The sequence below is a fragment of the Miniopterus schreibersii genome (assembly GCF_964146895.1).
Source record: "Miniopterus schreibersii genome assembly, chromosome: 4".
In the NCBI taxonomy this organism is placed as follows: domain Eukaryota; kingdom Metazoa; phylum Chordata; class Mammalia; order Chiroptera; family Miniopteridae; genus Miniopterus; species Miniopterus schreibersii.
The window spans coordinates 80,381,895-80,404,654 of NC_138105.1; the positions used below are offsets into that span (position 1 = coordinate 80,381,895).

General features: G+C 50.7%; 1 protein-coding gene across 1 annotated transcript in view; it reads right to left on the minus strand.

The window, feature by feature from the left end:
• The window catches only part of ADAMTS2 (ADAM metallopeptidase with thrombospondin type 1 motif 2), a 152,558-nt gene extending 133,334 nt beyond the window's left edge, over positions 1 to 19,224 (minus strand). Inside the window, exons 1-2 of the mRNA XM_081134337.1 lie at positions 18,959 to 19,224; positions 17,612 to 18,006 (exon numbers count right to left, since the gene is read on the minus strand). Of these exons, the coding sequence (XP_080990463.1) occupies positions 17,612 to 18,006; positions 18,959 to 19,073 (510 nt within the window). The 5' untranslated portion in view covers positions 19,074 to 19,224. The remainder of the gene's footprint in view (positions 1 to 17,611; positions 18,007 to 18,958) is intronic.
• Positions 19,225 to 22,760: the final 3,536 nt, after the last annotated feature.

Sequence of the window (22,760 nt, forward strand, 5' to 3'; positions counted from 1 at the left end):
GAGAGGTCAGACCCCAACTCAAAGCATCAGGTCACAGAGCCAGCCCCTGGGCAAAAAAACCCTCTACAACCAGGCATTCAAAGAAAGGGGCGTCACTTGCCATATTGACTTTGTTTTTCTCATGCATATTATTTCTCTTCTGTTTTCCTCTAGCCATGAGAGCTTGTGAAAGATGGCAGGTTGTTCCAACAGCTATGCCCTCGTTACACACAAGTGCCATGTTCACCACATGCATGCACTCACACAAGTATACACACATGTACATGTGTGTGTACTCCACATGCACAATGTGTGCACTTACACACATGCACTGTGTGCACATGCACACACATGCACTCACATGTACTTTATACACATGTGCACACAGCTTCATGTGCTGTATACACACATGTGCATGCTATTTATACATGTGTCACAAATGCGCCTCCTTGCACTCGCATGCATACTCACCTGTGAGCTGCTGTTGGCCTCGTTATCTCTTTACTTACTTTCATGGTTCTTACAACTGTCTGAAATGTTTATTTCCATCTCCCCCATGCTAACCTCCCACCTTCATCTAGTAGAGCAGAACTCCTACCCTCTGCTGAGCAGGGCTGACCCTCTTTTCACCAGCAGCCACACACATTTGCAGACCACACAAAGCATGTCCACAGGCTGGATTCAGAGCTCCACCCAGACTGCTCTTGCACACAGACCTGCCTTGGGACTTCTCCCAGAGACACATCTGCCTCTAAGATGCTCCTCCTCTCTGGCCAGCACCCACTCCTCTCACCCTCCCACCCACCCACCCAAGTCAGAGGCCTGGGGTGTTTCTCCTTGGTCTTGCCCTTGCTCCCAGGCCCATGGACACCTAGCATCCAGTGATCCTGGCCTCATCACATTTCCTGGGTAGATTCTGCTACCTCTGGTCAAAGGTGGTAAGGTAGAATATTAAATGACCCAGAAATATGTCTGTATATACACAGCAAACAAAGGCAGGTCAAAGAGAAAGTATAGTATGGCTCGGCTCGGCTTGTCTTTCAAAGTATGTTTGTGCACATGTGCATATACGTAAAAGACATGTACTGGAATGTTGGCAGGACTATGGGAGTTGCAGTCTCCTTCCTTTGGTTTATTTCTGCATTCGGCTTCATTCAGTGCATAAGCAGACTTGGATTTAGAAAACCACAAAAAGCATTGTAAAGCATTGAAAACCATTCCAGGACTGCTGGTGCAGGGCATCCCAAGTGACAGTACCCAGAACTGCTTGAGAGATAACTTGTAGCTGTGCCCACTACCCATTCCTTCCTCAGATTAGTTCCCACTCAAAACCTCATGGCTGAGGCCCTGGAAGCTCTGAGAAGTGAAGTAACTTGCCCAATGTCAGAGGAGGAGCACAAAGTCTATTTCTCCCTCCATCACCCAGGTCCCCACTACAGGCTGTGATCTGCCCCTCGATTCAGGGCAACCCTGGAGCAACCCTAAACGCTCCAGCAGGCCCTGAAATGAGCTGCAATGTCATATAAGACTCCCAGGAGACACGAGGAGGCTGGTAGCCAATTCTAGATGGGTTGGCAAAGCCACTGCCAGCCACAAAGTCAGGACAGCCTCTGGCTGTCTCTGAAATACAAGAAGCAAGATAAGAGGCCCCTCTGGGAGGGCACCCTACAAGGACCTTGGTAGCTTCTCGGGCAAGTGGGGCCCAGGTCACACAACAATAACCCAAGTGCAGCAGATGAGAGAGCTGGAGATGCTGCAGCTGCTTCCTGTGGGGGCCTAGGAGGGAGCGCCAGGGGAGACTTGGTTTCTCACACACAAGTTGAAGGTGTCTCCAAGGAAGGGCATCTGGCAAGGTGTCACCCAGCTGTGGGTGCTCTCCCTCCCAAGTGCCCACATCAGGCCAGGATGACTGGATCCTGCCCCTAGACAGAGATGGACAGCAGGCAGGAGGACCCAAGCCTCCTCCGGCCAAGACTACCCTGGAGCCAGGACCCCAGCCTCCATGCAGCCAAGGACCCCTCACCAGCCCCACAGCTAGCAGGGGCTGCACAGTAAGTGACAGGGGCCCAGTACCCTCCCCAGGCCAGCACCGACCCAGCTGGTAGCAGGGAGCCAGGTCCGTGTCTGAGGTAAAGTCCATGGTGGCCTCTGCTGACAGGCCTTTGGCTGTATTCCCTTCTAAGTAGCTGTGAATGGAAATGGCCTGGCAAGAGGAGAGACAATGTGGAGAGGGGGCCCCTAGCAGTCCAGTAGAGGACCCACACCCTCTAGCTGCAGGCTGCCCAAGCTGGGGACACAGAGATGGCTGAGAGAGAAAAAGGAAGGGGGACACCACCCCTCAAAATGGGCAGCACGGTGTGGCTAAGAACAGAGCAGGCCAGTCACCACCTTGCTCTAGACCCCTTGTCCCACCACGGCCTCAGCACTCATCAGGGTCTCTCAGGGCACCCACAGCAAAGAGCCTGCCACTGCCCTCAGGGCTCCCTACCTAGAGGGCTCTTAACCTGGGAGCTCCATGCATGGGAGGGAAATCACGTCACCCTAGTAACCATGGAGAACTGTCATTTTTTCCGAGCTAGATGGAAGCATCCAGCCCAGCAAATGAGGAGCACCTGTGCCGGTCACGACAGACATGACAGGGATTTGCATCTCTCCCTGCCACTGGTGCAGATGAGACCAAGTGGCATTTATACTTGGCATAACTCAAATGACAGAGGTTGTGACATGTGCTGCTATGTCCTGTTATTTCACGCATTAATTGAAAAACGCATGAAAAACTTGTACACAAATGTTCCTGGTGGCATTATTTATAAGAGCCAAAATCTAGAAACAACCAAAATATTCATCAACCAATAAATGGATTTTTTAAACTGTGGTATATCCATACAATGGAATATTATTTGTCCATAAAATGTAATGTTCTGACATATGCTACAACCTAGAGGAACCTCGAAAACATTACATTAACTGAAAAAAGTCAGACACAAATGGGTAAATATTGCGTGATTCCATTTACATAAAATGTCCAGACTAGGTCAATCTTTAGAGACAGAAAATAGTAGATTAGTGGTTACCAAGGGCTGGGCAATGAGTGGTGATAGCCAGCAGGTATGCGGTATCTTTTTGGGGTGATTTTATTCTAAAACTGGGTGATGGTGCACAACTCTGTAAATATACCAAAGCCACTGAATTTTACATTTTAAATGGGTAAAATAGTGGTATGTCAATTATATCTCAATAAAACTGTCACCCAAAAAAGGGCATGATGATGGTAAAAAATTAAAAGCCACATATATTGTTGTATTATAATTTTTTCAATGTTGATAGCTTTACTTTAACAGAATTTGTGTCCTTTGTATTTTTATTATGCATTAGAAACATTACTCTGATAAGGGCCCCACCAGACTGCCAAGAGGGTCCATGTCACAGGAGGGGCGAGGAGGAGGCAGGCCAGCACACAGGGGTCGCAGTGAAGCCGTGTTAGGTGCCTTCACGAGGGGGACAAGGAGGGTTTCCTAGGAGAGGGTGGTGACAAGGAGGTGGCCAGGCGCATGGGGTTCCCAGTGCTTCCGACAAAGGCCCAAAGGTCTGCAGGGTCCCTGACTCTGTCTGTGCTGCTCATGCATCACACTGTTGAGTTTTAGGTCCTGGTGAACTCACATCCCCAGAGGGTTTTTAGGTTCAACTGCTAAGACAACCGGTCCCCTCCCAGTCCTGTGACAGGGCTGTTCTCAACATTGGCAGAGCTGGCACTGGACAGGAACATATGGTCTTTCAGAGCTCCGGGCCCACAGGATAAAGGGACAGGGAGAATAAAGTGGGTAAAGGAAGCCAGAAATGCTGACTGGCCAGGAGGGGCCTTGAATGCTGGTCTCAAGGCCTGAGCTGGAAGCACTCAGAAAGGGGGCAAGGCAGGTGGGCCAGAGCAGAAGAAAGGGAGAAGGCAGCAGAGGTCTGGGAGAGAGAGAAGGCAGTGGTGCCCACTGCTCCCCTGACAACGGCAGCCTGGCTTTCCACTGGGCCCCCAGCCATCCCCCTCAAGGTCCCCTACTTCAGACCACAGACTCTACCCCTGGAGCTAGCAGTCATGTGACTAGGTCTGGTTCATGGAAGTCCTGCTCACTGCCCTGGCCACAGTGATTCACTCAAAGATTGACATGTGACCCAGCTTGAGCCAATGGGAACCAGCCTTGAGACTCTTGCTGAAACCCTGAGAAGGAAGGTCTTTCTGCTGGGCTGGCAGTTGGTGCCAGGTGAGCCTGTGGCTTCTCACAGGGAAGAGTCTGCTGAGGCTAGGCCAGGGGAAGGAGGTAGAGATAAATAGGGTGGGAGGCCTTTTGGCCCATGCCAGTTTGCATTGGGTTTCCTTTCCCTTGCAGTGGCAGGAGTCTGGACATAGGGACAGAATCCCGAAGGACAGGGTGGCAGGCACTAGCTGCACAGGTGTTAGTGAAAGGACAGGAGCAAGTCTCCCACTGCCTCTTGGTCACACCCTCCAGATTCACAGCCAAGGGGGACACTAGGGGACAGGCTCCCGCCCAGAGATGATGGAGGAAGGGCTGTGTGCTTCCCCTTCCCTGGCCAGCAGCTCTGGACAGCTCTCCATCCCAAAGACTGCTCCTCTTTTTTTCTTTTTTTAAAGTATTTTTATTGATTTCAGAGAGAGGAAGGGAGAGGGAGAGAGATAGAAACATCAGTGACGAGAGTCATTGATCGGCTGCCTCCTGCATGGCCCCTCCTGGGGACCAAGCCCACAACCCGGGCAAGTGCCCTGACTGGGAATCGAACCGTGATCTCCTGGATCCTAGGTTGATGCTCAACAGCTGAGCCATGCCGGCTGGACTGCTCCTCTGTCTTGCAGAGTCCACTCGCTATCCAGGTCCGCCTCTCCCTTCCCCGGCCTGCCTGCCAACAAGACTCTCTTCTCTCCTTCCAAGCTACAAATCTTTTCCACATCCTGGCTAATTATGTTCAGGTGGGGAGACTCTGGTGGAAGGAACAGCGTGTGTGTGTGCGTGTGCGTGTGCATGTGTGTGCGTGTGTGTGTGTGTGTGCGCATGTGTCCAACCCCAGCCCTTGAATTTGCCCCAGGAATGCTGCCTCAGCGGGAAAGGACAGAGGACCATCGGTTTCAGCCCCCTGTGTCCTGACGGGCTCTCAGTGATGTCAGCAGCTCTTGGCTTTGTCCAGGCAACATCTGTTCTCCTTATTCTGACCCAGGAATTCCATTTCAGAACAGTCATGGTCTCATCTGGCAACACATCTCAGGCCGGTTATGGGCTACCCAGGGCCTGCCATCCCCAGCCCTGCCCCCCACTCCTCTACCCAGCCCCAGCCCAGCCCATGGAGTGATCAACAGTGATTCATATCTGCACTGCACTTCATACATCTCCAGTGACTCTCACACTTGGTCTCCTCGTAGCAGGACCATGAGGGAAGTATTACAGTCAAACCTCATTTCTCAAACGTCTCCCAGCTCAAACAATTCGGTTCTCGACCAAGTTGTTCACAGGAAAAAATGTCTCAGTTGTGGAACCAAACTTCCCTTTTTGACCTGACAACGCTTTCAGGCTGACACCTCAAGCATGACAAAAAGTGCCTCTCAGGAGACAGACATAGGAGAGAATGCTTTTGTTGCTGGCAAAATTTTCAAACATAAAGAGGCCATCAAGAGAGTGTTAATGTTGCTAAGGGTGTGAAAGAAACAATGATTACGGGCAATTGAAGAGGTTTTAGGAAAACTGTTGTTGATTTAGATAAAAGAAAAGCAGCTGGTGACAGCATTTTGGAGGCAGTGACATATGAACGAGCAAAGATGCTGCACGCTGACCTGAAAGACACCCCTGGACCGAGTGCTGAAAGTGATTCATTTAAGGCTAGTAGAGGGTGATTCGATAAATTTAAGAAAAGAAGTATTTATTTATAGATTAAACAGTACATTAGACATGTACTGTATATAAGAAAGGTTAAAATGGAATCATTTTGGGGTCTGGAATGGGTTAATTCAACTTACATTATTTCTAATGGGAAAAAATGATTCGGTTTTCGAATAAATTGCTTCTCGAACAGTCTTCTGAAATGAATTAAGTTTGAGAACTGAGGTTCCAATGTACTTCTTAATAAGAAGGGTTATTTGCTACTAAGTGCCAGCCATGTACCTTCATTTAATCAACAAAACCCACTAGAGTAGTCACTGCCATCAACTTTCACCTTTCACAGATGAAACATAGGAGGCAACCACTTCAACATAAGAGAAAGTCTCAGGTAGGGACACAGGGACCACGCAGGGAATGAAAGCTTGTGAGGCAGGCCAGGGTGATCACAGGGAGCAGTGGGACCCCTCTGGGGTGTTCTGTCCCTTCTGAGGGGATAGGCCTCAAGGCTCTCCCAGATTCTCAAGGGAAGCTGGGAATCTGAACCTTCATGAGAAATTTGTCAAATACTGGGAGGGCCAAACAAAACCCATGTGTGGGTGGATGTGGAACCTAGCCCACCAGTTTGCAGACTCCACCCTGCACAAGGAAGACACAAGTCCAGAAATGATTTCATTGGTAAGGGGCAAGGCAGGGACTCAAATGCGTCTCTAAAATCCAAATTCAGGTGATACAAATAGATCTATCTGCCTGCCAGCCTTCTCCTAACAGTGTCTCACCAACTGAGCATCATCCTATGCACCTAGAGGTCACTGGTTTGATTCCTGGTCAGGGCACATGCCTGGTTTTCGGGCTCAGTCCCCGGTGAAGGGTGGGCAGGAGGGAGCAGATCAATGTTTCTCTCTCATCAATGTTTCTATCTCTCACCCTTCCACTCTATAAAAAAATCAATAAAAACATTTAAAAATAGATAAATAAATAAAAGTGTCTCACTGAACCATATCCCAGCTGAGACTCAGGGCAGTCTTTAGAAGACAGCAACTTCCACATCCACCCTGCCAACAGCCCTGCACATGCCCAGGTATAGTCCTCTTCCGAGATAAGGAACACCTAGCAGGTCACAGGGCTGAGTGAGGCTCCCTGACCTAACGGAGGCCTGCCAGTCACTGCTACTCACCCCTCACAAAACAGCACACATGCCTGCCCTGTGTCAGCTCCACCTGATGCAACAGAACAGGGAGAGAAAAGCTGCCCCGCCGTGAGTGAGTGAAGACTGGAGAGCCTCTTAGGCCAAGAATTGTCTGCCGGCAGCATTCACAGAGAGAAGCAGGACCTGGTTCTCATTTCCCTTACATGGCGGTGGTCCAGATGCTTGGAACACATGGTGTGGCTCCGACACAAAACCACTAAAATTCAATTTTACACAGTCACCAATGTAGTAAGACACAAAATAAATAAATATTGAAAAAGAAGATACACAAATACTAGGACCTGCAGAAGATAATTATATACTCCAAAAAAGTACCCCCTCCAAATCCACAATAAAGGGGAAAAGTAATAAGTAAGTTCATGAAATGCCTAGATGCAAAATAAATATAGAAACTGGCATATCTGGGAATGCAAACATGGGAAACATCCAAGCGAGAGATTTATTTTAGACGGATTTTTTGCGATCATCCATGGTTTGCATTCGTGCCACTGTGATAACAGATTTTGCTGAAGCAAAGAGGATGGGCAACACTGCAAGCAAATGAGGAGGGACAGGTGGGGCCTGGGTGGGGCTAGGGTTTGCTGGGTCAGTGATGGTTGTCAATGTTTAGCTGCAGTTGTGCAAGTGCATATATAATTTGGACTCACATGCTGTTTTTTGCCCTGTTTGCTCTTTGGGAATGAAAGAGTCTAAACCCTGAGTAAATCGTTAATCTGGACCAAGTGGGTTAAAAGTATTCTGAGCAAATGGTCACCTGCTGTATCTAGATTAAGTGTTCCTACCTATCTCTAATAACCTACTGTAAAATATAATGGAAAAGGTCCTATTCGTGATGGCAATAAAATCCTAAAACTCTCAGTAATAAACCTACTGGGATATGTTTTAAAGGGTTTAAATCAATGTTCTTATTTCCCTGAGAAAACTGAACATCAGGAAGCTGTCATTCTCTTATTCAGCAAAGGTTTGCTAAGGCCTGCTGCATCCTGGACACCATTGGGTCATGTCCTATCATCCAAAATAAAGAGCCTCTTATGTTTTGTCTAAGATCGTAAGAAAACAAACCCAAAATCCACTTGGGAAATGGACAAAAATAGCCAAAACATTTTTTGTAAGTCACGATGTGATACATGCCGTATCAAATATGAGAACATAACATTAAACAACAAAAATTAAAAAGCCTACTACTGGTGTAAAATAAAAGGAAAACACAAAACAACAACAGAGAGGCCAGAAAGAAACCAGATCACCTCCGTGAACTTCAGAGATGAGGAACACACAGCCCAAAGTTAGGAGGAAAGGGCAAGTTAGTACACGAATGGTGCTGACACAAAAGAGTGGCAATTTAGAAAAAACTAAATACTTAAAACCAGCACCTACACAGTGCAGGAAACACACTTCACTTGAATAAAAGGAGTTAAATATTTAAAATATCAAATTAAAAAAAAAATCAAAGCATATAATGGAGTAATTCGAAAGGCTCATTATTTTCTAGAGCCTAAGTAAACAGAAGGAACCAACAGGAGAGGCCTGGCAGCAAGGTAAACTGCAACAGGAACTTAGAATATAAATCCACCCAAGCTACCAAATGGTTAAGGCCTAGGCCTATGGAGGACCAGTCAGCCGGGGTGGGGGTTGGAGGGCAGCAACCACCGGTTATCACAGAAACTTGATAGGATTGAGTTTCAGCAGCATTAGGATTGTACCCTCTCCATATCATTAGCCCAAAGTGAATGCTCACAATGAGGGCTCCAGCTAGAGTGGCCTCCTGCACCCTTGGGACCCAGGCCCATAGGATCCAGGGGACCCTGCAGGCCCCGAGGAGAGGACTGTGAGGGTCCTGTGCCCCAGTGGCCAGTCGGGACAGGCCAACACTAGAACAGAGCCAGACTACTGTCTGTCTTCCTGGACCATGTCCAGTCCCAATGTATCCACCCAGGCCACCAGAGCCACCCTCCACAACCAGCAGCTTCCCTGCAGCTGCCTCTGGCTTTTGTCCTTATGCTTCAAGTCCTGAGAACCCAGAAGGTCCTCAAAGAGACGAATGCAGCAACGTGACCTTGATGGTGGGGCAAATGCCTGGCACACCCTTCCCGCCCTCCAGTTTTCATCATTCTCCACCCAGCTTTGGCCATCATCTGCCCTCCACTCCATCCACTTCCAGACACCAAACAGAGGCTGGCTTCATTCACCCGCTGCCCAGGTGCCCTTGTGCAGGACCCTACCTGTACAACCGCCCATGGCAGCCCTGGGGCACAGCACAGCCTGGTCCTACCAGCCTCCCCAGTGAGGACAGTGAACAAGATCCTGGGCACCCCAACATCAAAAATGGCACCCAAAGGCCAGACTGCCTATCTGAGCTGGGGAATACTCTGGTAGGACAGTGGCGCAAGCCTTGATTTGCACCAAGAACTCAGCCCCCACGGAGAGGAGAAACTCCCCTCCCCCTGCAGTAATTAACCCTGCTAGTGTGTGTGTGTGTGGGAGGGGGGGTGACATGCACCTCTGAGGGACAGCAAAGGTTTTGTGGGAAGCTCAAGCTGCAGTGGAAGGAGCCCAGGTCTGAGAAAGCAGAATTTCTCGGGGTGAGGCCTAGGCATAGGCATTGCTCAAAGCTGCCCCAACCCCATTGCTGCAGGACGCGGCACAGATTTCCTTTAAGGCGGCAATGGTCTTTGTTTGGGAAAAGATCTTCAGGAAGCCTGTGGAAGTAAAGGTAACAGTGGGACACAGGGGGCCTGTGTGGGCAGGTCCCAGGCCTCAATGAGGGGGCACAGTCTTTGAAAGACTCAGGAGGGGGACTCAGGAGGTCTGCCCCGTGAGAGAGACATGCAGAGAGGAGAACCTGGCTCACTGAGGTGCCAATACCCTCCCACGGCAGACCCTGTGCTATGGAAGCCACCTGAACAGCTACCAGGGCAGCCTCTTCCACCTTCCCAAACAAAGCTCCCCACCCCCCACAAATGCTTCCTGTAAGGGGGTTCAACAGCTGTAGATGGGCACTGGTTTGCATTTGAGGGGCTCTGAGGCGCAGGTCAGAGGGAGACACAGCCCCTGGGAATTACAAGGCCTTTGGCTTTGGGGGGGGGAAGGCGTGGTGGTGTGGGGTGTTAGACATATCTAGATTTCAATTAGTTTGCTAATAAAGATGGGATCTCAGAAAAGTAGAATTCAGAGGATATTACCCACCCAAAATCCATTTTAGTCCATGAGCAAGCATTATATTAAACAGAGAAATGCCAGGGTGTTCCCACCAGAGTTGGGCTCAGACACAGACACAGACACGCAAAGTCACTACTGTTACTTAACATTAGCCTGAAGGTTCTAGACAGAGCAGATTGGAAATGAAGCTCCAAAATTATCACCGTCTCAGACAGTACAACTGTATACCTAGAAACCCCAAAGGAATCCACAAAGACATATTGGAATTAATGAGTTCAATCAAGCCACTTGATAAAAGATAATTATATAAAAATCAATAGCCTTCCTGTGTACCAAGCAATAGATGGAAACGATTCAATTCACAATGGCAAAAAGAAAAAAATATCCTTGAAATGACCCCGATTAAAAACAATGGGTAACCTGCATAAAAAATGTATGCTACTTCACTGAGCAGCATCAAAACAGAATTAAATCAATTGAAAAACACCACGTCCCTGGCAAATACTGTAAATTATGTCAATTCCTGCTTTAATTGGTTTCTAAGTTTAATTTAATGTCAATCAAATTCACAAGGGATCTCTTTAATCTGACAAAACAATCCTAAAATTCAATTGGAAGAATAAACAGATGTGACCAGCCAACAATTTTGCAAAAGAGTAACAGCAAAAGGGGCAGGATTCAGCTAGATGTTTCAAAGCAGCTCCGCCCCACAGAAATGGAATGTGAACTTCCTATGTTGCCACGTTAAAAAGAAAAAAAAAAACAGGTGAAATTATTTCAGCAATATCTCTTATTTAACCCAATATATCCAAAATATTATGACTTCAGCCTGTAATCAACACTTTAAAATAATCAATGAAATATTTAATAGCCTTTTTTTCATACTAACTCTTTGAAATCTGGTGTGTATTTTACACCCAGCGCACCTCTCAGTTCAGACTAGCCACATTTCAGGTACTCACTAGCCTCACATACTCATAGCTACCACCACGGCAGATAGCACAACTGTAAAGCAGCTAATACTTTAGATATCAGAGCTTTAAAGCTCTCAAGATAAACACAAGAGAGCTTTAAAGCAGGTACAAGAACAGGCAGACAGAAAAATAAAATTTGTCTGTGATATCGCTTAACCTGAGGTTTCCTTTGCAACTGACTAGAGATGGTATGTGGCATAATACATTTTATATACACAGTTGACCTTTGAACAACATGGATTTGAACTGTGTGGATCCATGGAGCTTTTTTAATTGACCTTTGCAGTCCAATTGACCTGTGCCGTTCAAACCTGTATCACTCAAAGGTGAACTGGTGGTTGGGAACCTGTGTATGTGGAGAGCCAACTTAAATCATACAAAGATTTTCAACTGCATGGGTAGTGGGTGCCCCAATCCCCATGTGTTCAAGAATCAACTGTAGGCCCTGGTGGGGTAACTCAGTTGGCTAGAGCACTGTCCCGATATGCCAAGATTATGGGTTCAATCCCCCATCAGGGACCATACAAGAACCAACCAATTAATACATAAATAAGTAGAACAACAAATCAATGTTTCTCTCTCTCCCTTTCTCCCTCTCGCTCTAAAATCAATAATTTTTTTAAAAAAGTCAACTGTATATCCCAATTGTTCACAGCTCTTGAGCCACTTTTTATCATACCTCCAGAAGCTCTGTCCCAATCAGACTGTCCACTACTGAGCCTTAGGCCAATCTTGCATGAAACAAAAACACACCTTATTCACCATGTGGTTTCAACCCCTGCTTTCAAAGGAGAAATGCCCTGGTTTCAAAATTGAATCCTTGAATGTTCCGTTCCCACAGTGGGCAAGGGCTCATTCCTCTGATGTGAATGGCTGGCCTCTGCCGCTGCTCTGCTTCCCCAGCCTGGAAGTTTTATGTCAGCTCTCAGACAGCCCCAAAATCATTTGTAGCATCATCATCATCATCAAACTGAATGTTCAGGACTCTAAGACACACATATGTCACATTTATCATCTGAACTTGGAATGAAATCAGTGGGTCTTATCTCTGCCAGCAGCTGGCAGCCATCGCAGGGTGGCTGGCACTGCCTGGCATGCACTAACTTGGCCGTGGCATTTCCTACTGCCATCCTTCGCTTGAGTTATGTGCGGGGTCAGCACTTCTTGTGTTGAGACCCTTGCGACTCATATGTCTTTAAAAAGTCACACTGTGGATAGCAAAAGGTATGTGCAGGACAGCAAAAAGACAGCAGCAGTGTGTGTGGTTTTGGCATCAGTGAGGAATGTCCCTGGAAGAATGACAGCAACCCCCTACTTCACTGACGAGAAGAAGACACCCAGATGTGGATGAAGCCGGTCACACACTAAGTAAACAAAGCGAATGAGGTGGGAGAAACAAGCCACAGCTTCCAGCAGCTCGGGGCAGGGTGGCTGGTGCCAACACCTGGCAGGACTGCAGCTAAGGCACCAAGGAAGATTTAATTGGGAGTATCCCTCTTTCTTGATACATCCTATCACTGATGGCATCCTTAGATCCAAAGAAATACAGAAATGCCCAACATTTCCCAAACCCTGGCCTGGGTGAAGGGCTTGTCATGCACCCATCCTTCCAAAATCATTTGTGGTGGGTGTGGATGGATACCCCCAATACAATCAGTTCAGTGGGAGATGGGGCACTTGTCCAGGTCACCTGCATGCGTGGGGCAGAGCAGACAGTGTGACACTCCAGCCTCCAGCCCACACTAAGTCCACTGCTCCCGTGCTAATCACTGAAGTGTGCAGGGCCAGGTAGGGCAGCACCAGGTCCACTTGGTCTTTTGGCACTGCCTGGGCCTAAAGTCCTGGATGCCAGAGTTTCCTCTGCCTCCAAGCAGAAGTGCTCCAATCCACAGGCCCTGGAGTAGACACGCAGTGTAATTGAAATTCATGGATGAGCCCAAGGAGCCGGCTCCAGGCTCAGTAATAACTTCTCCATATTAATGACAGCACCGCAGACCCCGTGGACAGCTGACATTTAATATGAAGCATATGCAGCAAAGCCAGAGGCTCCTACCTGGACCCTCCCATTCCAGAGCACTTGCCATGGGCAGTCTAAGGTGCTACCAAGATTCAGAGGACTGAGGTCTTCCTTTCCCCTTAGCACCTCCACTCCACCTCAGCCCCCTCCCCTGCAGGAAACCCCTGCCAAGAACACACACATGCACACTCACACGAAAATGTATGTGCTCACTCAAAAGCACACACATATACACCCACAGACACACCCACGCACATGCACACACTCACACATCCCACATATAGATATGCAAGTACACACACTCAGAAGGCTTCCAGGAGTCAAAGGGGAAAGGTAGGAATGTTTCATAAAATGCATTTCTTCATTTTTGTACTTTTTGTTGGCATGCAAAAAACAAAAGGGCAATAAAATACAGTCTTGGAGTCAGACAGACACACGTTCCAATACTGGCTGTGAAGCTTGAAGTGAACTGTTGTGGCTTTGGAGCCTCGGCTTATTCAGCTGTAGAATGGGGATAGCATCAGACATCAGCCGTGGGGTGCTGTGAGGATTAAACAAGGAGATGCGGCATAAGGTGCTCAGCAGGGAGCATGGCGCAGAGTGGGGGCATGTGACCTGTCATAGACTATTATTACTTTTTATGCCAACAGCCTTCTCATTGGGTGTTTAATGAGCATACACGGATGATGTGAGATCAGCACACCTGTCCTATGGCCCAAGAAGTACCAGAAAATTCTTACATAGCAATGGGATGTACAAGAACACTTTGCTAAGCAGTATGTCCTCAGGCATCATGAAAAGGCAAACTTTAACCTTTCCCTGTAAATATTATGAACAACTTCTGTCAAGCAGCTATGAAAGAACCTGGGCACTCTCCGTTTCTCAGTCTCTCCAAAAATAAAGGACACAACGTCTTATGAAGCATGTCTCCATCTCTACCTGACTCCAACAGAATTTGCACATTGGCAGGCCCAGGGTCCCAACCTCACATCATTTGTGGGAGCAGCACCTCTTACACTCTCCATCTATGGGTTTCTGCAAACCCCATGTCCTGATTCTCATGGGAGCATCTGACCTCAGCTTGGCCAGAATGATACTGAGAACTCAGCTGGAATAATCAGAAAAAGATGTCAGCCTGGCACTGCTGAGATCCCTTGACTTGCCATAGAAGGATTCTCTCTGGGAACGCAGGCAACAAACACATAGGAAGGTGGAAGCAAGAGACAGCAAGGGTCCTCACGACCTGGTGGGAGCACCTAGATCAAGCCATGCCTAAAAACTTACCATTATGTGAGCTAATAACTTCCCATTTCTGTTTAAACTAATCTGACTTGAGTTTTCTGTCACTTGTAGCTAAGAGGATCCTGACCAATAGTGACATAAGAATCCCTTCATAATAAATAAGTCAGGAGACTGCTGTCCGTGGTAAATAAAGCTACTACTGCCTTCTTTTAAAGCAGAGAAACTCAGGGGACCAGGCAAGTAGATGTATGTCCCAATCCAAGGGCAGGGCAAAAGGCCTAAAAAGATCTGTGACTCTTGGGAGAGGCGGATCTTACCTAAGTATCTAAACTTAAACTGTGAGACCTCGGCTGCTTGCTGAGCCCTGCTCCATGGTTTTTCCACATGTCTTCCAGGAAAGCTAGTTCCACATGTTCTGAGAGCAGGGTTCCCTGGTCCCATCTGTGTGGGAAGTGCTGAATTCACAGAGTTCAAGAGGTTTCTTCATTACAGAAATTCTCAAAGAGCCCCACGGGCCCCTTGAACCTCCCAAGCTGAACGCAAGGTGCAGAGTTTCCCACACTGGTGGTCCACTGAATCCTATTTGCTCAGAGCAACTGGAGGTGCAGGCCTGCAGAACTCCTTGCAGAAATGGGGCTGCCGAGCCTTGCTTTTGAAAGTGTGGACTGAGGCCTAGGAGCATCAGCCGGGGAGCTCATGAGAAGCTCAGAACCTTGGGGGAAGGGGGATGCAGAGGTGCTCAATCAGAATCTGCATTTTAACAAGATCCTTGGGGATCTGCACCACACCTGCTTGGGCATGTTTTGCTACCTATGAAGGAAAAGCAAGAGCTGCACAGGAAGGGGCTATGTGAGGCATGTTGGTTCAGGGCCAGGGCTGCTGGGAGGATGCTGTGCACTTAGCCGTGGAAGGCCTGTTGAGGGGGCGTGCACAGGAAGTATAGCTGCTATCACATCTGAGTGTCTTTCACCAGCTACACTTGGAAGAAGGGGCTGGAGAAAATCAAGCCAGACTCGGGTCATCAGGGCCTGAGCCTCAGCTGCCCAGTTGTAAACCAGGCATGAAGACCCTTGTCCTGTAGGGTCACTGTTGAGGACCAGAGGCATGATGCATGAAACCCTTAGCATATGGGCCTATTACTGATGTACAGAGGGACTTTAACAGTTAAGAAATTAATTGGTATAAGATCAGAACAGATACACACAGCAAAAAGAAAGAAAAAGAAGAGAAGTCATGATGCAGCCCCACTGTCTCTAGGCCATTTCTCACTGACAGCACTCAAGGCCATTCAGGGAGGCCCCACCCAGCCCCTCCTTCCAACTCCAGTCTTCTTTCCAGCCCTGCAAGCGTGTCCAGTACATCTGCCTGCCCTGACTGGGCCAATGCACACCTGGTACTTCTTCCCTCTGCTAGAATTGCCAACCTGTGTTGCTGCCCACTGGCAAAGCATTCTTCAAGTAGCCCCTAGAAGTGTGCTTTCAGACCTTAGCCAGAGTGCCCCTCAGCTTGTCAGCTGCCCTGAGCATGTGAGCCTGAGGGGCACCAGGCCAGCCCTATCTCTGACCAGCACAATGGACAAACACACTAGAGATGCTGGTTGAGCAAATGAATCACTGAACAGATGACTGACACAGTGACAAAGTATCCCTAAAATGATTCCCGTTGGGAATTAACTATACAGGAGTTGGCCCACCAACAGACTGAATCCATGTCACCTCTTCCCAGCCCACTCACCCCATCCTGAAGTCTCCAGCACCCATTTCCTTTAATTTAGGTGATTCACCTCCACAGTTAAATGAGACACACCTGTGAGGCCTGGGACATTTTTCAGAGACAAAGGTACAAAGAGGGCTGCACCATGTTAGCCCAACTCCTCCAAGGACATTGACAATTGCTTGCAATGTGCCCAGGTTCTAACTAAATCCAGCCAAAGGCAGTGATTTTCCAAAGCAACAAGTGACATTTCCTGTGTCTCCATAAAAAGAATACCAGTGGTTGCGGGGCTCTGGAGTAATTACTGGCTCTGCAGCTAACAGGATGAGCTTGACGGGCTCAGGGGCTGCAGGGCTGAGAGAAAGGCCACTCCCTCGGAACAGGAGTCTTCTGAGCTGCAATTAGAGCACAACCTTTGATGGGCGGCCTAGATGACTGGACAGCACAGCCAGCCTGACCACCACACACCCTATCCAAAATAGAAAACTGCAGTGGCTTCTGCTGTGTGCCAGGTCCCTAGGTGGCCGGACAGAGCACCGCCAATGTCAGCCTCCTCCCTGAGCATCGATCCAGGCTTCCTCTGAGGCTCTTATGCCAAGCCATGGTCCCTCTGGACTTCCCGAAATAGGAGAACTTCCCAGGGCTCCAATCACACTTGGTGGCCCAGGCAGCCCCAGGAGGGGACCTCCCCAGCTTCCCTTCTGTCCTTCAGGGGCTGCCCATGGGCCCCAGAGCCTGCATTTCCAAATGCTCCCCTTGGCTCAAAATAGAAAGAGAAAACTGACTTTTCAAATAACCAGCTAAAGTTCAACAGGAAACCACAGCATAAAAATCAGTGGCTCCCGGTTAGTCAGAGGGCAGAGAGATAACTGGGCATTTCAGCACCACTGCCTGTCACCTAGACTGGCACCACCCGCACACACGGAAACAAAGAGACAGACTGCCAGCACATGTGTCCCCATACATACATATCACGCATACTAAAATGCACAGGGTCACACACTCAACTGACATGAATGAGCAGAAACCTAGAGATACATATGTGGACAAGATACACAATGGCACATTCACATGTTCACACAACACAGGTGCACAAGTACCTAGGCACTAGTACACAGTGACATTCCAAACTCATGTGCACACTCACAGACATATACACACACCTGGGTGCCAAGCCAAGACCTGTGCCCCCAGGCCTAAAGGAGACACATGGCTACTTGATCAGTGCCCTGGAGACCCTAGGCCTCCCCCTAGATAAATCACCCCTCTCCTGCCAATCAAAATAACTTGCCTTCCAGTCAACCCCTTTAGTCCATGCCTCACATCTCTAAGCAGAGAAGGTCCTCAGTGCAGGCCTTCCCTTCCCAGGCGGCACCCAGGTAACAGGCTTCTGAAGCTCAGACAAGAACCATGGACAGAAAGGGAGGGAGAAGTGCCTACTCACCAGCCCATCGCAGTTGCTGAGTGCCACGGAGGAGGCTTCAGTCAGGCCGGCCACATCTCCAATGTAGAGGCAGGTCCCAAGCAGGGGTTCCACGCGGGTGGCACCGGACTCTCCCTGCCACTCCACCGTGGCCCCAGGCGCCACGAGGCGAGCGTTGGGCTGCAGCCGCAGGTGCAAGTCTCGGCCGAAGACAGTGACATTGTAGAATAGGTGGTGATCAGGGTCCTCCTCACTGCCTCCGGGGAAGCCCTGGGTCTGGACTGGGGCAGCCCTGCGGGCCCGAACCCCGGTCTGGGCGGTCGTCACCGACACCACGTGAGACACCAAGCGGCCCTGGGCGTCTGTTCGTATGGGCACCGCCAGGATGCGCTCTGCTCCGTGCCCCAGGGGTCCTCCTGCAACGGGAAGGGGCATTAGAGCCGCCTGGACTAGGGAGCTCCCAGGCCCAGCTCAGCCCGCATCACCTCCAGCCCCGCCCCCACTGTGAAGGGAAGGGCATTCCTCTAGGCAACCCTCAGAAACTAGCCTGCACGTCCCCGGCGTTCTGCCAGCCGGTAAGGGTCGTTAACGCAGCCACCTCTCCGGAGCCCCGCCGCCGGGGCGGTCCCGCTCTGGGACCCTGCGAGCCGAGAGCTCTGCCCCTTGCCCCGTTCTGGTTGGGGCTCCGTGGACTCCTCACAGTTCCCCGGAGGACGCCGCGTCAGAGCGTCCCCCGCTCGGGGAACCTACCGTCCTTGGCAGGACTTGGGGGCGCTCCGAAGTCACTCCCAGTTGGCCCCCTACTAGTGTGTCTCTACCCTTCCGTGGCCCCCGGGGCGGCGAGGACTCGGCTCCCCGGCATGGGCGGCCTGTCCTCGGTGTCCAGCTCCCTCTGAGCTCGCTGTTGGTCTCCGGTCCCCGGAGGGGTGGGGCAGGGTCCCTCGGATCTTCGTGTCTCCCCTTGGAGTCGCCCGAACCAATCCTCAGGGCCCCAGGCGCGCTCGGCACTCGGCTCCTCCCGAGCATCCCCGGACGCCAGCCCAGGCGCAGCCCGGCCCTGGCTCCCCCGGACCCGCTGGGGCAGGCTCTGCGAGCTTCGCCGCGGGGCTTTCCGGGCCCTCCACCGCCACGCTGGGCGTCCGGAGAGCCGCGAGGGCTCCGAAGCTCCCGGTGGCCCGAGGCGCCCGGGTGCGCCGCGGGGGCGCCCCCTGCGCGACCAACCCGGCCCGAAGTTGGCCAACTTGGCCCCGGGCGGGGCGCTCGGAGTTTGCCCAAGTCCAGCTGGAGGCTGCTGGGGAGGGGGCGGCGAGGCGCGCGGGGCGGGGCTGGCCAATGGGGGTCGTGGGGGTGGGGGCGGGCCGCACCTACCTTGGGGGGCGGCGGCGAGCCCGGCGTCCGCGGGCAGCGTCGGCGACAGCAGCAGCAGCAGTAGCAGCAGCGCGAAGCAGAGCAGGCGGCGATCGGCGCCAGCCGGCGAATCCATGGCAGCCGGACCGCAGCCGGGGCCCCGCACTCGCAGCCGGCGCGAAAGTTCCCCGCGCGCTGCCCAGCCCACATCTGGGGGCAGCTGGAGCCGCCCGCAGCTGCAGCACCGCAGGGCGCGGGGCGGAGGAGGCGAGGCGCGCAGGGGAGGCGGGGAGCTCGGAGGAGAGGCGGGGAGAGGGAAGGAGCGTGAGAGGGAGGCGCGCGGGAGGGAGAAGTGGAGCGCAGGGAGGGCGGGGACGGCGGGCGCCTCAGCCTGCGGTGACCCGGCGCTTCGTGGCGCGGCGGCCGCCGCCGCCACCGCCGCTTCACCGCTCGCAGCGAAGCAGAGACACCCCGAGGCGGCGGCAGAGTAGCGCCTGGGGAGCCCTGCCGCTGGCCACCCTCGGCTTACCTGGCGCCCTCGTGGCACACAACCTGGGAGTCTGGGAGGAGCGCGGCCATCGGAGTATCCCCACTTGGAGAGTCCTCCTTGGGGCCCCACGTCCCACTGGTCAGCCTTGGGGCGCTAGGGACTGCCTGGCCCTATCTTTGCGCCCTGGGGCAGGACAGAGCTCAGGGATGGGTGGGGGTGGCGGAGGCCTGAGACGGAGACCCCAGAGGCCAGAAGACGCTTTTGTAGAAGGGTGAGCTCACTGCAGGGGCTACCCTTTTAAAGATCAACTTTTATCCTTCCAGGTAGAGGCAAGGTACTCTCAGTCCCCAACTTATCTGCCTAAAGTCTCTGTCCCCCTCCACCTGCCTCCCTGTCCCTCCATTGCAGCCTCGGAGCACAGCCTCCTCCACCCAGATTTGGCCCTTTCCTAGAGCACTAGCAGGTTACAGCCCTCACCTGTCCTGAATCCCATGTGGGCATCTCGCCTCCTGGACTTTGCTCTCCTCCAGGCCCTGCCTAAAATAGCCTTTCTACTTTCTATTCACCTTTTCCAATTCAAAATACCAGGCATACCTCTCCATCCTGGAGCAAGTTTGCTGTCAAAACCCATCGCCAGCTAGACTCCCTCCTCTCCAGCAAGGTTTTGAGCCTGGAGTCACTGTCCTACCCGGCCTGCTGCTCCCAACACAGTGACCTTTCTTCCCAGGTCCTGCCTGGGGACCCCCCGCCCCCAGGCATGTGTCTGTTGGAATATCTCTGCTATGTGATCCCAGATTTCTGCCCCACTTCTCCCGAGGATGGACACCTGTCTCTCTGGATCTTCTCATTCACCCTGCTCCAGGTCTGTGTGCCTAGGCTTCTGGAGTTGGCTCAGGCTGCTCCTTGCCAGCCAGGAGGGCCAGGTGTTATGGGGAAGTGACTTACACAACCTGCTCTAGCTGTGATTTCATCTGTTCCATCACTTTCAGGACCTGGGCTTGAGGGCACTGCAACTTGATGGCCATCTTCACCTGCAGGCTTCCCTATGTGTCACCCTAGGGTGCTGAGGCAGGATCCAGTCCCCAGGCATGGTGAACATTTGTGGCGAACATTAAAAATGGTGACATTTCACATGAGAACTTAGATATCTGACTTTTCTTGAGAAATTGGAACATGTGGCCACACTGGGCCCCATTTCTGCTATTAACCCTTAAATTGGACACATGCTCTGCAGCTTGCTGTAGTTCCCCTTCCCTCGCCCTCAGTGGGCATTTACTATTGTGACCTCTGAAAACACAGCTGGATCCAGAGAAAGGTGGATGGAAGAGAGATGACTCCAGAGCCAGCCATCCTGGAGGACTTCCTATAAGAAGCAGCATGGGTTGAATTCTGAAGGTTGAGGGGCTCAGCAGCCCAGAGTTGGGTCCAGCAATGTCTTAGAACCCATACCATCCTTCCATTCATTCTTCTTGTGGTTGTTATGCTTTCATGCTCCTCAAAGGATGAATGACACCCAACTAGCAGCCTCACAGACTTCAAGGGTCATGTTCTACAACCTCACTCACTTCCCTGCCAGGTTTATGGCATTACCTCAGTCCTCTTCCCACCACCATCATTATTTCTTTATACAGTACTTCATCCTGTACTTAACTTTTTAAAGGATACTTTTAAGTCATTAAATGAAAAGCCATCAGATCTCCATAAATCAAGAGTACCTGCCAAAAATAAATAAAATGAAAACAAATTTTTAAAATCAAATTCTAGATATTGCTCCCTGCAAAAGGCACTGAGGCTAAAGCTGATTAGCAAGTGCTCGGAAAGCGACGAGGCAGATGAGCTAGAGCAGGGACCTTCCCTTTGATGCAGTGGAGGAGGGAGGGGCGAAAGGAAAAATGAGAAGGAGCTATACTCACTGTGCGATATATGAATTGTTCAGACAGGTCCACGTACAATATTACCGACACACTTTGGAATACCAGTTCTGAGATATTTTTTGGAAAGAAGCTTTGTCTCCCTGACACACCTGCATCACCCCTGGCACCTGTTCCTGCCAACATCACCCCCAGGTTCCTGGGGCTCCACCCAGATAGAGACTCCCAATGAGTGGGAAGTAGACCACTGCCCTTGACCAGCCCATCTTTTAGTCCCCAGAACGACACTCTGCAAGGCTGAGTGGATGAATTGGGTGCACATGCATCAAAATGTATGGTTGTGCCCGACCGGGCGTGGCTCAGCGGTTCAGCACTGACCTAGGATCCAGGCGATCAGGGTTTGATTCCCGGTCAGGGCACATGCCTGAGTTGCAGGCTCGATCAATGACTCTCTCATCATTGATGTTTCTATCTCTCTCTCTCCTTTCTTCTCTCTGAAATCAATAAAGATATATTAAAAAAAAAAAAGTATGGTTGAATCCTCCATACAAGGGGTCCTTATGGGCTTCTCCCAGCTTTGTGATCACCTGTCCTCAACTAAAAAAAAGACACTTCTTCACACCTCCATGGCTCCTATCTCTACTCTTCTTTTCTAGAAAATGTTGCCCCACCCACTTGTGCTTGCCTCTCCCTCTGGTCCTGCTCTTCCTCCTCTAGGTGAAATGTGAGCACAGAAATCCCCAGTGTTTCTTTGCTCATCTACTTATTCATTATAGACTCCAGAGACACAGACCAAAGACTACAGGCCAACTCAGCTCCAATACTTGCTCAATGTGTGTCATGGGTGTCTGCTTTGAGTTGAACTTGAATATCTTTAGGTCTGGCTTGTACTCTCCTGTTTGACACAGTCCCCACCACTCCTGATTGTCCTAAACCTGCCTATTGCTCAAGTTTGTTAGCCTGGTCCCTGAAGGCCTGGAGTTACAACCCTAATCTAGAAGAGCTACATGTTGAGAGGGAGGAATTAGGACAAATCAGGATGAGCTTGGGTCCTCTTACCACTTAAAAACTTCCCAAGGATGTGAGGTACAGAAAGAGATGGGGACCTTTCATGGTCATCTTGGGTGTCACAAATCACCATGTGTGCCTAAGAGCAGGGACATTAAGAAAAGACAACGTCTCCCTCTCTGCCCTACCCAGCTCTCACAGGGAACGGTGCTCTGCCTTATTCTGAAGGGAGGGGCAAGGCTCTCTGCTCCACTTCTGGCTACCAGGCCACATGTGCCAAGGTAGATTTCATCAGAGCCATTCCTGCCCCTGGTAGCCACACAGAAACCATAAGTTCTTCTGCCCTTTGACGAGGTCACACTCTTTGGCAGGCCCTGCCCTCACTGCAGGCTACAAGCAGACGGAGGCAGTGAGGTTTCAGTGTCCTCCCTCCAGGCAAGCAAGCTCAGAGCAG